Genomic DNA, 16,921 nt, shown 5'->3' on the forward strand with positions numbered 1-16,921 from the left:
AATGACCTAGTCTTAGTTCTTGTGTTCTTAAGTAAAGGTGATACCAAATAACTGCCATCCCAGTGCAAGATCAAATTATAGATATTGTAATTTTGTTGAGCACTTTTTCAATCCCATCTTAGTCTACAGTGGAGGCAAAGCAATGCAGGTATTTAGCTATATTTAACCATGTCTATATTAAATAATAGATAACCTGACAATTTTAATTATAACAAATGATGGCAAATGCACGTTTTGCAATTGTATCATTAAGAAGTGTCTTTAGTATACCTTGAAGTAGACGGGCTGAATCTTTCTTCCTTCTCTAGATCTTTTGTTTGCACTAGTGGATTTTCAATTATAACTACATGAAAATATAAAAAAAAATAAAAACTACAGCAACTACAAAAATAAAAACATCAAATCTGCGAAACACTCAGTAGGTCAGGGAAATCCTGGGATGTTTGAATGCATGCATCTGGAGACCTGTGCAGACTTTTTAACTATGCATTCGTGTAACTTTTATATTTGACAGAATCTTTGGCTAGAAATGAGTCTCAATGTAACTTAAGGCAGAGTGAAAGACTTAGAGCAGCTAGGGTTTTGTCACTGGGGAAGGACTATGTAGGGATAGGCAGGTCTAAGAGGTACATATTTTGCAGGGACAGAGGAAGTGAAATCATGATTCTCTTCGTCCATGTAATTTGATAAAGGTATTTCACCTGAGAAACTTTACCAGCCACTGCCTACCACCCACTAACTTCTCTCCCAATTTGGTTTCATGTCCTCATCTGGCCCCACATCCCTCATCTCACCTGCTTCCATCTACCCATCTTCTAAATGATTCCACGTATCACCAACCAGCCTCTATCTGCTTCCCTTTATAATGCTATATACTGGCAAGTTTCTGGTCACCTCTTAGTCCTGATACAGGATTTTGATTAGAAGTCAACTTACAAATTCTGCCTCCAGAGATGCTGTTTGACTTGATAAGTTCTTCCACCTTTCTAGCTTTCGTTTTACATTTTAAAATATGAATAGCTTTCGTCTTCAGGTGAATCTCATTAAAGCACTCATTGCTGAGTAAATTAAAATGTGTAATAGTGCAGAGAGCTTATTAAAACTCACAAATGCCATGTCAACTTCCAAAATCTGATTAAAATAAAACCAATCCTGTTCTCTTTCTCTCCTCTTGTTCTTCCTGCACACCACCCTTCTGTCTATTTTCCTTTTTTCCCTCTGGCATCCATCAGCTTCCTCACTCCACATTTCCTTCTTTAAGCAGCCTTTTTGTACCACACCTTCCTGCATTCTCTTCACTTTCTCCCTCTCTAAATCCTTAACTCTTTATCTCTAATTATCCCAATTATTCTGCACTACTCAAAAATAATGCAAATAAAATTACAAATCAGAATTCTTCTCTAATCAGCATTAATTTTGTTTATCTCTAAACAGCACCATTATAATGTTTTAATGGTAGAGAAGGAAAATATTATGTGTAATATCTTCTTCTTCTTCTTTGTCTTGGCTTCGCGGACGAAGATTTATGGAGGGGGTAAATGTCCACGTCAGCTGCAGGCTCGTTTGTGGCTGTCAAGTCCAATGCGGGACAGGCAGACACGGTTGCAGCGGTTGCAGGGGAAAATTGGTTGGTTGGGGTTGGGTGTTGGGTTTTTCCTCCTTTGCCTTTTGTCAGTGAGGTGGGCTCTGCGGTCTTCTTCAAAGGAGGTTGCTGCCCGCCAAACTGTGAGGCGCCAAGATGCACGGTTTGAGGCGATATCAGCCCATTGGCGGTGGTAAATGTGGCAGGCACCAAGAGATTTCTTTAGGCAGTCCTTGTACCTTTTCTTTGGTGCACCTCTGTCACGGTGGCCAGTGGAGAGCTCGCCATATAACACGATCTTGGGAAGGCGATGGTCCTCCATTCTGGAGACGTGACCCACCCAGCGCAGCTGGATCTTCAGCAGCGTGGACTCGATGCTGTCGACCTCTGCCATCTCGAGTACTTCGACGTTAGGGATGAAAGCGCTCCAATGGATGTTGAGGATGGAGCGGAGACAACGCTGGTGGAAGCGTTCTAGGAGCCGTAGGTGATGCCGGTAGAGGACCCATTATTCAGAGCCGAACAGGAGTGTGGGTATGACAACGGCTCTGTATACGCTTATCTTTGTGAGGTTTTTCAGTTGGTTGTTTTTCCAGACTCTTTTGTGTAGTCTTCCAAAGGCGCTATTTGCCTTGGCGAGTCTGTTGTCTATCTCGTTGTCGATCCATGCATCTGATGAAATGGTGCAGCCGAGATAGGTAAACTGGTTGACCGTTTTGAGTTTTGTGTGCCCGATGGAGATGTGGGGGGGCTGGTAGTCATGGTGGGGAGCTGGCTGATGGAGGACCTCAGTTTTCTTCAGGCTGACTTCCAGGCCAAACATTTTGGCAGTTTCCGCAAAACAGGACGTCAAGCGCTGAAGAGCTGGCTCTGAATGGGCAACTAAAGCGGCATCATCTGCAAAGAGTAGTTCACGGACAAGTTTCTCTTGTGTCTTGGTGTGAGCTTGCAGGCGCCTCAGATTGAAGAGACTGCCATCCGTGGGGTACCGGATGTAAACAGCGTCTTCATTGTTGAGGTCTTTCATGGCTTGGTTCAGCATCATGCTGAAGAAGATTGAAAAGAGGGTTGGTGCGAGAACGTAGCCTTGCTTCACGCCATTGTTAATGGAGAAGGGTTCAGAGAGCTCATTGCTGTATCTGACCCGACCTTGTTGGTTTTCGTGCAGTTGGATAACCATGTTGAGGAACTTTGGGGGGCATCCGAGGCGCTCTAGTATTTGCCAAAGCCCTTTCCTGCTCACGTTGTCGAAGGCTTTGGTGAGGTCAACAAAGGTGATGTAGAGTCATTTGTTTTGTTCTCTGCACTTTTCTTGGAGCTGTCTGAGGGCAAAGACCGTGTCAGTAGTTCCTCTGTTTGCGCGAAAGCCGCACTGTGATTCTGGGAGAACATTCTCGGCGACACTAGGTATTATTCTATTTAGGAGAATCCTAGCGAAGATTTTGCCTGCAATGGAGAGCAGTGTGATTCCCCTGTAGTTTGAGCAGTCTGATTTCTCGCCTTTGTTTTTGTACAGGGTGTTGATGATGGCATCACGAAGATCCTGAGGCAGTTTTCCTTGGTCCCAACAAAGCTTGAAAAACTCATGCAGTTTGACATGCAACAACTGAAAAGTGGCAAAGCAGCAGGTATGGATGGAAACCCCCCCAGAGGTCTGGAAGGCTGGCGGCAAAACTCTGCATGTGTAATATCTTAATTATGAACATAACACTGATAAAACATTTTTCTACATTTCAGTTAATAAACTGGTGTTAATTCTGTCTGCTTTCAGTTAATAAACTGGTGTTAATTCTGTCTGTTTTCAATCTTATATTTTATATCATGATTTTTCAATGTCTTTAAATTTATCTTTGAACTGGAATTTATTAAGAGATGCAAGATCGGGTGTATAAGTTGTGTTACGAGCCCAAAGGACCGCAAAACCCAGCAGCAATAGACATTCACCAAGACAAGTTGTTTTTAAAACAAAAGTTGTTTTTAATCAACTTTAAACATGAAAATAGAATCAAACTTTAACTTATCTCTATACTTAACTAACCCAAATTAACCCCCTTCTAATTCTAAGCGCACGTGTATGTAATGTGTGTGTAAATTTAAGATAAGTTCTTTGGTTCACAGTTCAATCTCACTTCTCCTTCTTCCAAGTTCACTGGTTGCAGATAATTCTTATACTGTGCACAGAATTTAACAAGTATAAAAATCACCAGGCTTTGGTGCTTGAAAGGTAAATGTTTACTGCTGAGGAAGGTTCTTGTAGGGTTTGCAGAGAGATTTGTTGTTCCAAGACTTCCACAACTGAGGTACCACCATTAGTCACCTCAATGTCTCGCAGATTAAACTTGCCCCATCAGGGTTTTTCAGATGGTAACCTCTTTCTTTCAGGCTATCACAGAATTCCTTTCTGTTCCGCTTATCCCAAAAGAAACATCAGCCATCTACAGCTCTGGAGCTTTTCATCAGTTTCAACCAGCTTCCTGACTTGCCCTGTTCAGCTGCTTTCAGTGTCACTCATACTAGCTGGGAGAGCTTGTTAACTTGTCTCTCTTTCTCTCCCACTGCCAACTGCTAGGAAGCCCATGTGACTCACTTGCAAAAACCCCCACCTTCTTCAGCAAACTACAGGATTTCTCCTCTCTTGGTCAAGCTGTTGTCTTAGATAAACAAAACCCAGGAGTGACCCTTCTGTGAGCACTTTGCAGAAAGGTCAGAAGTCTTGTAGTTATCCAACCATCCAGCCAGTCTCCAATTCCAAGCAATGGTCTATTCATTTCATGCCGTCATTTCAATTAGCACCTACTTGTGAAATGTGCATAAAAGTCTCCAAAGATCTTGTAATGTTACTGAATATGAATTCTTCAGTCTTTAAAATAAGATCTGTTATAAAATATGTGTGTGTGTGTCCGCGAAGCCAAGCCAAAGATATATATATATATATATACATACATATATATATTATATATATATATATATATACACACACATATACACATACACACACATATATATATATATATATATACATACATATATATACACACACACACACACACACACACACACACATATATATAGATATATATATATATCTATATATATATATATAAAATCTACTCTAATTTTACCAAATTCTCCCAAATATTTATTCCTCATTACAGTTGGGGTCAAGAAGGGTTGATAATTTGAGTTCACAAAACAATAAAAGTTGATTATGCTAAATAATTTAAGGAAAATATGTGCTTGGATTATCAATAGTATTCAGGATTATTGAATAGTATTCAGTACACTACTTTTACATGTAAAATGTTTTAAACTTATACATTTTAAAAATGTTAATTAAAACATACCACAATCTCCAATTCTGAAACTGTTCGATAAACCTCTCACATAGTCTTCTCTTCCCCAGGTAACTACATTGATGAAGTAAGTTGGACAATCTCGAATTGTGAAAGTGAAAGTAAATCTTTCTGTTCCAATATCTGAAAAAAATAACAAAATGTTGTCACATACTGTGTACATTTGTACTTCAGACTATTAATTCCAATTAAAGTTATTGATAAATTTATGCTTTTTTTTCAAATCTTCATTTATTTTCTTGAATAATGGAACATAATTTATATAAATTTTTCAAATTATTATCTGTACATATTCTTAAATATTTAATCCCATTATCAGTCCACTTAAATTGAATATCTTTTTTGACATTGTGAATAATCACTCTGTACTAATTCCATTACCTCACTTTTATCCCAATTTATTTTATAGCCTGAAACTCTTACATAATCTATCATTTGTTTATAAAGTCTAGGTAATGATCATTGTGGTTGAGTTAAATATACCAACACATCATCTGCAAATAGACTAACCTCATATTTGGTTTGATTAGACGGTCATTTGTGTAAGAGGTTCGATAGCCAAAGCAAACAAAGATGGAGATGAGCGACATCCCTGACTACTTGATCTAGTCAAATTAAATGATTGTGATATCTGTCCATTATTTATTACTTTAGCTTTAGTATTTTTGTCAATGCTCTGATCCAATTTACAAAATTAAGTCCAAAACCAAACATACCTAAAACCTTTAAAAAGAGTCCCATTCTAGTCTATCAAAAGCTTTTTCTGCATCTAATGCAAACACAACACTTAAATCCTTCTTCTTTTGTGCTAAATGAATTATATTTAATAACCTTACTATATTTTCAGAAGTTTGCTATTTTTAATAAAACCCATTTGGTCTATATTTATTAATTCAGGAAGACAATCATTTATTCTATTTGTTAATATCTTTGCCACAATTTTATAATCAATATTTAATAATGAAATTGATCTGTATGTAGCTGGTTTTAATGGAACTCTATCTTTTTTTAGAAATAACCATAATTATTGCTGTGGAAAAAGTCTCTGTAAGCACATGCAACCAAAAATTTTGTTCTATTACCTGCATAAATAAAGGAATTATTAAATCTTTAAATTTTTTATAAAATTCCTCTGGGAATCTATCCTCTCCAGGAGACATTATTTTGGAAACAATAAAGGGCTTCATTAACTTGTTGCTCAGTTAAAGGTCTGTCCAAATCATCTTTATCTGTCTCAGTTAATCTAGGTAATGTTATTTGCAACAAATAATTATCTACAATAGTTTCATCCTGCAATGATTCTGAAGAGTATAATTTTTCATAAAATTCCCTAAAAGATTCATTTATTTCTTGTGGTTCAAATGTCACTTTTGTGGTGGCCTGCAATTGCAGAGATCGGGCCGGCACATCATGAGGCAGCAGACATGGACAGAGATCGCTAAAATGACTCACAGGACAACGAACTGGCAGGGGTAGAAGCTGGGGCAGCATCAGACCAACAGCCATAAAATGGCATTGGTCAAGCTGCCCAGCTAATTCAGCAGAAACAGGTTGGGGAAGGGCATTCATATGCATGGATGTTCCCGCCAACTATTGTTATTCATATGGATGACTCAATCAGCAAAAACGGCGGGAACTTGAAATGAATAAAAGCAGCCATTCCAGCCCTAAAGGACACTGTGTTTGTGTGTTTCTTTGTAGCTGTCGGCTACACTTTTGTTGTATTGCTTTCATCATTCTCAAAGTTTGTTCTGCCTTTAATTGCCAAGACAGAACTTAATGAAATCTTTCCCCTAATTTATAATATTTCTGTTTAGATGTAAGGATAATTTTCTCTATTCTATAAGTTGACATTATAATATTGTAACTTATTATTAATTAAAGACCTATGTTTATCCTCCGATGGTGATTTTTGAATATCTTTTTCCAATACTGTTATTTCTTTTTCATATTTATCTGTATCTCTCATATAATCCTTTTTAATTTTTAAGTAAAATTTATAATCTGTCCTCGCAAATAAGATTTCAATGCATCCAAAATAATAAACTTATCCTCTATTGAATGTAAATTAGTATCACAAAATAATTCAATATGCTGTCTTATAAAAGCACAAAATCTTCCCTTTTTAATAACAAAGAATTTAATCTCAGACTGACTGATTTTTTTTTTGTAAATTCCAATTCCATCAATAATGAAAAATGATCCGATATTATTCTTGCTTTATAATCAATATTCAAACCTCCTGATTGATTTTGAGCTGAAATTAAAAATAAATCAATTCTAGAAAATATATCAAATCCATTAAAATAAAAAGAATAATCTCTATCCCTGGGATGTTTCTTTCTCCATATATTAACTAAATTTAAATCCTTCATTAAATATAACATAGCTTTAGTTGCTTTAGATTTAACAATTGTTCTGGATGATCTATCTAATAAAGGACCCATACAAAAATTGAAATCACCTCCTTCTAAAATATTTTCATAAATATCTGCCAAATTTAAAAAAGTATCTTGTATAAATCTTCCATCATCTAAATTCGGTGCATATATATTTAATAAAGTCAATTCTTCAGAAAATATTTGACAATTTACCATTATGTATCTCCCTGGAGGATCCATAGTCACACTTTGAACTTTAATTGGTAGAATTTTCTTAAATAAAATCACCACTTCCCTGGCTTTAGAATTAAAAGAAGAAAAGACTACTTGATCTACCCGATTTCTTTACAGTTTTTGGCGTTCTTTTTCAGTTAAATGAATTTCTTGTTAAAAAAAGATTCTTAATATTAGACAAAACTTTATTTTTATTTTCCCATTAATATTACAACATAATCTTAATTGCTTAATTCATTTTTCCTCCTTTTCATCACTCCCATCCAGGAAGAATTCCCATTAAATAATTTGTTCCTGAGTGTCACCATCTGCAATCCAAAAACATTAAAATAGTTCAGATTAAATACAACATGTTTAATTATTAAAAGGAAAAAAAAAAAACAAAAAAGGAGCCAGCATTATCTCCTTCAATTTTACGGGTCATGGCTAAGCCATGAAAACACATATAACCACCAGAAACTAACTTAACACAACCCGCCAACCCTCGCGGGGGAAAAAAAATGATTTAGTCAACTAGTTTCATATCATATCAATTTTTCATCCATCAGGAAAAGGGGAAAAACCCCTCCCTATATACTAAATTCAGTGCCTCTGTTACTTGAACTTTAGATAAACTCTGAGCACATTCTTCAGCTTGAACAAAATTTGAAAGAAAAACATTCTGATGACCTGGTGCAAAAATTTTGAAAGTAGCAGGATAATGGAACACAAATCTATAACCTTTATCATACAAAACTTTCTTAAATTCTCTCCTTTCCTTCAATAAAGTTTGGCTCAAATCTGGATAAAAGAAAATCTTGTCCCCTTCATAGTTCAAAGGTCCATATTCCTTAGCCCTTTTCATTGCCAAACCCAAGAGTGTCTCTTTATCAAAAATCTAACCAGGATAGATTGAGGTCTTTGGCTTGGACCTGGCTTTGATCTTAAAGTTCTATGGGCTCTTTCAATTAAAATCTTGTCTTCAAAATGTTCCTCTCTAAATATCTTCAGTATCCATTTTTGAAAGAAATGAATGATATCTCCTCCTTTATCTTCGGATAATCCCACTATTTTAACATTTCTTCCGCGATAATTTTCCAAACCATCAACTTTCTCCAACAGTTTTTCATTCATCGAGATTAAACTAGTCATTGAATCTTCAGACATATTAGATCTATCTTTATATGCTGCACTTCCTCTCGGAAATCTTGAACCTTATTTTCCAACTTATCCATTCTTTGTGAAACATTATTCATCACCTTCAATGCATTGTCCACTTTAACTGTCAAATCTGCTTTAACTTGCTTCAATTCTTCAGACAGAAATGCAAAATTATTTTCCAAAGACAAATTAATTTTAATTTGAAGTTCATCAATTTTTGATTCAATCTTATTTATTTCTTTCTTAAAAGTCTTTTTCTTCCCTCTGGTCTGTTCCTCTTCTGAACTTGACTTCTTCACTTTCATACTTCTCTGAAGCTTCTTCCACTGGGTTTGTGTCTCCTTCATATTCTGAAGTTGACACGCTGGACTGCCCCTCTAAGAGGCTTTGAATTTTTTTTCTCAACCTTCTTTTCTATTGCACCGCACATGCCCAACTTCTCACGCATGTGTGATGCAGTTTTAGTTTTTCTTCGGGCACCATCTTTATGAGTCGATGCGAACAAGGCTCCAGAGGAAGGTCCCTCTCCTGGGTCCTCGCCAGCGGATCCAGAAAGTACCTCAACAGCCTGCTTCGATGATAAGGTAGGTCCAGTTTCTACCTTGAAAATTTAATTCCCAGTAGTTTGCTCACCACTTTCTCTTTTGTAACAGTTATTCTATCAATGCCTTCACCTCCCTATCACCACTCTTTGCCATGGTGGACATGTCTTCCACCGTGAAGAATGACACAAAATATTTGTTCGATGCCTCGGCCGTTTCCTCATTACTTAATATCTTCCAAGGGACCTCTGTTGACTCTAGTCACCCTCTTCTGTTTTGTATATTTATAACATTTTTTTGCTATCTGTTTTTATATTTTGTGCTAATTTACCTTCATAATCCTTCTTCCCTTTCCTTATTTCCCATTTAGTTGCCTTTGTTACCTTTAAAATTTTTCCCAATCCTTCAGTTTCCCACCACTCTTGGGTACTTTGTACACAAGCTTTTAATTTTATACTTTCCTTTATTTCCTTAACTGAGGCTGACTCTTCCCTCTCTTACTTCATTTATTTTTAAGGGGAACATATTTTTGTTGAGCACTGTGAAAAATCTCTTTGAAGTCTTCTATTGTTCCTCAACTGTTCTGCCAACTAGCCTGAGCTCCCCCACGCTGACCAATCCCTCCCTCATCTTGTTGTGGTCTCCCCTGTTCAAGCATAATACACTAGTTTTAGATCTAACTATTGTACCCTCCATCTGTATGAGAAATTCAATCATACTATGATCGCTTTTTCCAAGAAGATCCCTCATTTTACCTACTTGACTCCACAATAATAGATCTAAAATAGCATTTTCCCTTGTTGGTTCCTTAATACGCTGCTCAAGAAAGTTATCATCCTTGACCAACTTGATTTTCCCAATCTATATGGAGTTTGAAGTCATCTGCTGTTCTGTTCTTACATGTCTCAGTTATCTCACTCTCAGTTAATTGCCATTGTTATTTGGTGGGCGATAGACAACTCCCACCAGTGATTTTTTTCCCTTTACTATTCTTAATCTCTACCTAGATGGACACAACATTCTGTTCCTTAGATCTTATATTATCTCTCACTATTGCCCTGATCTCATCCTTAAGAGTGCCACACCACCATTTTTACCATCCTGTCTATCTTTTCGCACTACCTTGAAAATTTAATTCCCAGTCATGCCAATCTTGCCACCATGTTTCTGTGATGGCCACAAAATCATATGCCTGGGTACTGATTTGGGTCTCAAATTCACTAACCTTGTTTCTAATACTACAGGCATTCAGATAAAGTGCCCTTCTGCTCATTGTTCTTTTAGAATCTAGTGACCTCTGCATCCTTTGCTTTTGACTTTTCTGCCCTCTATTTTTCTTTTTCTCTTTCCTAACTCTAGCTTTGGTCTCTGTGCCACCTTCCTCATTCTTTCCCATCCCCCTGTCCCATTAGTTTAAATCTTCCCCAACAGCCCTAGAAAACCACTCCCTCAGACATTGATGCTGGCCCTGCCCAGATGTAGACCGTCTGGTTTGTACTGGTCCCATTTGTCCCAGAACCGATTCCAATGCCTCAAGAAACTGAAACCCTCCCTCCTGCCCACTGTTCAAGCCACATATTCATTCTAACTATCCTGCTATTTCTACTCTGATTAGCTCATGGACTTTTGAGGTCCTACTCCTTACTTTATCTCCTAGCTCCCTAAATTCAGCTTGTAGGCCCTTATCCCGCTTTTTTCCTATATTGTTTGTACCAATATAGATCACGACACCTGGCTGTTCACCCTCCCCTTTCACAAGTCCTGCAGCCGCTCTGAGATATCCTGACCCTTGCACCCGGGAGGCAACACACCATCCAGGAGTCCTTTTTGCAGCGACAGAAGCCCCTGTCTGTTCTCCTTGCTATAGAATCCCCTGTGGCGGCGCACACCCTCATGGCAAATCGGCCCCGTTTATATCGCCATGTGGCATCATCAGAGGTTTCTCTATGACTCCAGCATCCCTTACAGCGCGTGCCCTGGGCAGCGATTATGATGTAACAATGTACCAGGTGACTGAGTTCATGCTGCCCTTAAAGGGGTGTGCTGAATTTGAATAAAAACAGTCATTAACAACCCTCAATGTGATGACTGTGTTTCTTCCACAGTTCACACCGTCACAGTGGTGACCCCGACGAGCCTAGATGTTCTTCTGGACTCAAAACACCATGGAGTCAGCAGAGGTTAATGCTGTCTCCATCAAGCTTCCCCCCTTTTGGACCCACCGACCGAGAATGTGGTTCGGGCAAGCGGAAGCACAATTTCAACTCCACAACATCTCCTCAGATGCCACGATGTTCTATCATGTCATGAGTGCTCTGGACCAAGATACGACAGTGAGGGTGGACAACATCATCCATCACCCTCAAGTACACCGCCCTCAAAGACCTGTTGTTTGGAACTTACGGGCTAACTCCCCAGCAATGGGCTTCCAGGCTCCTTCACCTAGATGGGTTTGAGGACCATAGTCCATCAGTGCTGATGGACGAAATGCAGGCCCTGGCAGAAGACCACAAGCCTTGTTTTCTCTTTCGCCAGATATTCCTGGAACAGATGCTGGAGGACATCCAGCTGCTCGAAACCAGAGGAAAGCAGAAGCCCATGCGGATGCCCTCTGGTGCAAAAAGAGGGAGAACGAGGCAGCCCTCAACCAAATGGCACCACCAGGAGCCAGCCGACCGCAAGCCACTCCCAAGACCAAGCCAGAGGAGGGCCAGTCGACCTGGTGGTTCTACCACGAGCACCGGGGAGCGCGCCCATAAGTGCTGCCAGCCCTGCAGGTTTCAGGGAAACGACCAGGCTAGCCACTTGATGGTTGCAATGGCTGGCCACATAAAGAGCCTCCTTCATGTGATGGATAGATCCACCGGCCGCCAATTCTTGGTGGACACGGGCTGAGCTCAGTGTCCTCCCACCCCCCACATTAGAGATGTGGGATTAGAGATTTGCACCCGATCTCGAGGTCCAACCCTGTGGGCGGCCAATGGCTCCACCATCAGGACCTAGGGCACAGATCCAGATCGGGAAGAAGTTCCACTGGTGGGCACCGCACTGTTAGGGGCCGACTTCCTCAGAGCTCATGGCCTACTGATTGACATGAAAGGCAAAAGGCTGGTCAACCCCCAAATGTTCCACTCCACCCAACTGGACACAGCAGAAGCCGCAGGCCCAAACTCGCCACTGTAGCCGCAAATTCCCTGCCATCTGAGAGCCATGGTTCAACGCCGCCCTGTCCAAGCATGGGGTCTGCCACCACATCACCATACAGGGCCACATGCTGCATGCTAGACCCAGATGGCTGCTGTCCGAGAAGTTCCAGCAGGCAAAGGAGGAGTTCTCCAGGCTCCAGGAACTATGAATCGTCCAGCACTCGGACAGCACCTGGGCATCGCCACTCCATATGGTCCCATAATTTTCCAGGGGCTGGAGACTGTGAGGGGATTACCATCAGTTGAACGATGCAACCACCCCCGAAAGGTACCGATGCCCCACATACAGGACTTCTCTGCTAACCTCCACGGTGCACAAGTCTTCTCTAAAGTGGACCTCATGCGGGGATACCATCGGATCCCGGTGCATCCAGACGATGTGGGTAATACAGCCATTATCACCCCTTTCAGCCTCTTCGAGTTCCTGTGTATGCCCTTCTGTATAAAGAATACGACCCAAACATTTTCGTGCCTCATGGATGCGGTTAGAAAAGACCTGGACTTTGTGTTCATTTACCTGGGCGATATTCTCATTTCCAGTAACAACCGCGACGAACACAAAGCCCACCTCCACACACTCTTTGCCCGGCTGGCGAACTTTGGCCTCACGGTCAAGGCGGCCAAATGTCAGTTTGGCAAGGAGTTCCTCCAGTTCCCGGGGCACACCATTTCGGCGGCTGGGGCTGTGCCAGTGCCGGAGAAGATAGCGGCTGTTCAACGATTCCCCAAACCCTCCACCCTGAAAGCCCTACAAGAGTTCACGGGAATGGTGAACTTTTACCGTCATTTCATCCCGAGCCGCGTGCATGGCCACCAAAGAAAAGACTTTATCTTGGTCAGAGGAGGCAGATAGTGCTTTCATCGGGACAAAGGAAGCTCTAGCCAGCGCCACGCTGCTGGTGCACCTGCGGCCGGAGGTGCACATGGCACTCTTCATGGACGCCTCAGCTAAGGCAGTGGGGGTGGGGTTCTGGACCAGTGGCTCAATGGACAATGGCCATTGTCAGCAAGCAGCTGTGCCCGCTGGAGCTCAAATACAGTGCCTTCGACCGGGAGCTCCTGGTGCTATAATTGGCCATCTGCCATTTCTGCTACTTCCTCGAGGGCAGACTGTCCACAGCCTTCACGGATCACAAGCCCCTCACTCAAGCACTGGCGATGGCCAAGGATCTGTGGTCCACCAGACAGCAGCAACACCTCTCATACATGTTCGAGTTCATGATTGACATCTGACACAGGGCCGGCAAGGGCAATGTAGTGGTGGATGTGCTCTCCCATCCAGCCATCAACACTCTCGCACTCAGCCTGGATTACAAGCAACTGGGTCAGGCACAGAGTAACAATGCAGAGACGCAGGCATTGCGGACCACCATCTCGGGCCTCAAACTCAAGGATGTCCGAGTTCCCAGCAGCCCGGACACATTTTTCTGTGACGTCTCAACAGGCATGCTGCACCCGGTGATCCCACCGCACTAGAGGGTGAAGGTCTTCAGTCTGATCCACGATCTTGCTCACCCAGCGGTAAAGACAACCGTGCAGATGGTCGCAGAGCAGTTTGTGTGGCAAGGGCTGAAGAAGGAGGTGGTGGAACTGGCCAAGAACTGTACCAGGTGCCAGACCTCCAAGGTCCAGTGAGACGTGAGCCCCCATCCAGAAATTCGACCCAGCAGTCGCAGATTTCAACACATCCACAATGATGTCATCGGGTCCCTGCTGGTGTCCAACAAGGCTAGTTACTTCCTCACAGTGGTGGATCGGGCCACAAGGTGGCCAGAGGCCATCCTGATGAAGAAGGCCTCCACAGAGATGTGCACCAGGACTCTGGTCAGCCAATGTTTCAGAGGACCTGCGCACATTACCAGCGACAGAGGGGTGCAGTTCACATCTGCCCTGTGGACTCAGATGGCAAAGCTCCTGGGGGTCAAGTTCCACCACACCACAGCATACCACCCGCAGTCCAATGGGTTGGTGGAGAGGTTCCACAGGCACCTGAAGGCATCGCTTATGGCCAGGCTCTCTGGACCAGACTGGGCGGACAAACTACCCTGGGTCCCCCTCAGGATTAAGGAGGACCTGCAGGCTTCAGCAGTGGAGATGGTCTATGGCGCACCGCTTTACCTGCTGGGTGAGTTTTTCAGCCCAGACCCTGACACCACGGCCACTGACAAAAACCTGTTGGCGGACCTACGCAGGTGACTGGCCTCCCCAGCTCCCCAACCCCCAGCTTTTTCATCTCCCCAAAGAGCTCGACTTGGCCCAGTTCGTTTTTGTGCGAAGGGGACCACAAGCTGCACTGCTACAGCGATCGTACGAGGGGCCATACAAAGTCTGGCGGAACCTTCATCCTGGACGTTGGGGGAAGAGAGGAACTTTTACGGTGGACCACCTGAAGGTAGCCCATCTGGACTTATCACAGCCGGTGCACATGGCCACGCCCAAGTGCCAGGGCCAGCCACCAAAGTGACAGGACACGTAGCCGGTCCTGGGGGGTGGGGTTGTGTGGCGGTGCACATCCTCATGGCGAACTGGCCCTGCTTGTATCACCATGTGGCTGGCTAGCCATGGGAAAATGGCATCATCAGGGGTTTCTCTCTGTCTCCAACATCCCTTCCAGCACGCACCCTGGGCAGCGATTATGATGTTACAATGTACCAGGTGACTCGAGTTCATGCTGCCCTTAAAGGGGCGCGCTGAATATGAATAAAGTCATTAACAATGCTCAACGTGGTGGCTGTATTTCTTCCACTGCTCACACCACAACACCCCTATAACTATTGGACTACCACTCTTTTTCACTCCCTTTTGCACAGTAGAGCCACACAGAGCCATAATCCTGACTACTACTGCCTTCTTCTGATAGGCTATCTCCTCCAACAATATCCAAAGTGGTATCTGTTTTGGAGGATGATGACCGCAGGAGACTCCTGCAATACCTTCCTGTTACTGCTCTTGCTGTTGGTTACCCAGTTTCTATCTTTCTCTACTCTCTTAAGCTATGGTGTGACCAAGTCATTCCACCTCATTCTTCACATTCTGGATGTTCCAAAGTGACTCCATGTGCAGCTCCAGTGCCGTCATGTGGTCATCAGGAGCTGAAGCTGGACATACTTCTTGCACATGGAGATCTGAGGGACACCAGTCTCCTGAGTTCCCACATGGCACAGGAGGAGCATGACACAGGTCAGAGGTCACCTGCCATGCCTGAAATAAACCTAGTGATTATATTAAATGAATAAAAGAACTTACTCCTTTTACCTCACTCATTTGTGAATTGGCCCTGATGTGCCCACATTTAAATGAATAAATTGCTAACAAAAGTAAGAAAAATGTCTGGTGAAACTGGACACTCAAAATGATCAGATCCTTAAAGATGGGTCTCACTTTTGAAAAATATTATCTATCTTATATTAAGATTGAAGAACTAAGCATTTTGAATTGTACTCATGTTATTTTTAATGTACTGTATGTTACTAGCTGTAATACGGCAGTATTTAATAAAAGTGCTAAAGTGGAAAGGCCTAACAGAGCAGCACAAGATCTGCACATCAGAAATGTGAGGATATTCCTGAAAAGCTAAACAGATAAAAATTCAATAATTCTTAATAGGAATTTTTAACAGTATCAATGACTGCTAAAAAATGAATTGCAGAAAGAAAATCATTATTATAACAAGTTTTTCAATCTCAAACAATTAATCTACTTTCACTTAAATGCAAATGCTTCAGAATGATTTTTCCAAAGCAGTCAATTATAGATATAAATACTTGATGTTGACAACATTTTACAGGAGCACAATTGAGTGTGTCCAGTCTGGCTGCACCTTTGTGTGGTCTGGAGGCTGTACAGCATCGAATTGGAAGTCAATACAGAGTATCATCAAAACGGCAGAGAAGATCAGTGGGGTCTCCATTTCCTGTATTGACAGCATTTACTGGGAGCATTGTTTAAATAGGGCTCAAAGAATTAACGAGGGCCCTTTCGATCCAGCACACAATATCTTTGACCTACTACCATCAAGGAGATACAGGAGCATAAAAATCAGGACTGCCAAGCTGGGACATTGATGACAGTATCCTGTAACCGAGCAAAATAATTCCAATTTTTGTGTTTGTGTGTGTACCGTAGATTCACTCATATAGCACGCACATGCAATTAATGCGCACTCAGATATAACGCGTGGAAAATCTGAAATTATGTAAAAAAGTTCTCATTTAGCACACACACGGGTATAACATGAGTCAGTCCTGTTCAGAACCTTCATAATATGTCCTATAAGTCACAAAAAACAAAGTGATATACATCCAGAAAACATTATTAGCCTCTATAGCAATCACCTGTATTTGATCTAGCCTAGTCAGTCATAATTCAAAAATTTGTGTACAAGCCCCTCGCATTTTGTGCTCTGCACATATTATCTTTGAAATCTAGAGTAGTATTTTTTTAGCAGTTAAACACAATTTTATTGCTTTATAAAGTAATCAAG

At 41.7% G+C, this 16,921-nt stretch overlaps 1 protein-coding gene across 3 annotated transcripts in view; it reads right to left on the reverse strand.

Annotated features, from left to right (window-relative positions):
- Positions 1 to 16,921, reverse strand: part of meiob (meiosis specific with OB-fold) — a 60,345-nt gene that overhangs the window by 30,710 nt on the left and 12,714 nt on the right. For all 3 annotated transcript variants that reach the window (XM_069905405.1, XM_069905403.1, XM_069905404.1), the window contains 2 exons: positions 4,927 to 5,058; positions 271 to 343 (listed from right to left, as the gene is read on the reverse strand). In XM_069905405.1, coding sequence (XP_069761506.1) covers positions 271 to 343; positions 4,927 to 5,058 — 205 coding nt within the window. The remainder of the gene's footprint in view (positions 1 to 270; positions 344 to 4,926; positions 5,059 to 16,921) is intronic.

The sequence above is a fragment of the Narcine bancroftii genome, chromosome 12 (genome assembly GCF_036971445.1).
Source record: "Narcine bancroftii isolate sNarBan1 chromosome 12, sNarBan1.hap1, whole genome shotgun sequence".
NCBI lineage: Eukaryota > Metazoa > Chordata > Chondrichthyes > Torpediniformes > Narcinidae > Narcine > Narcine bancroftii.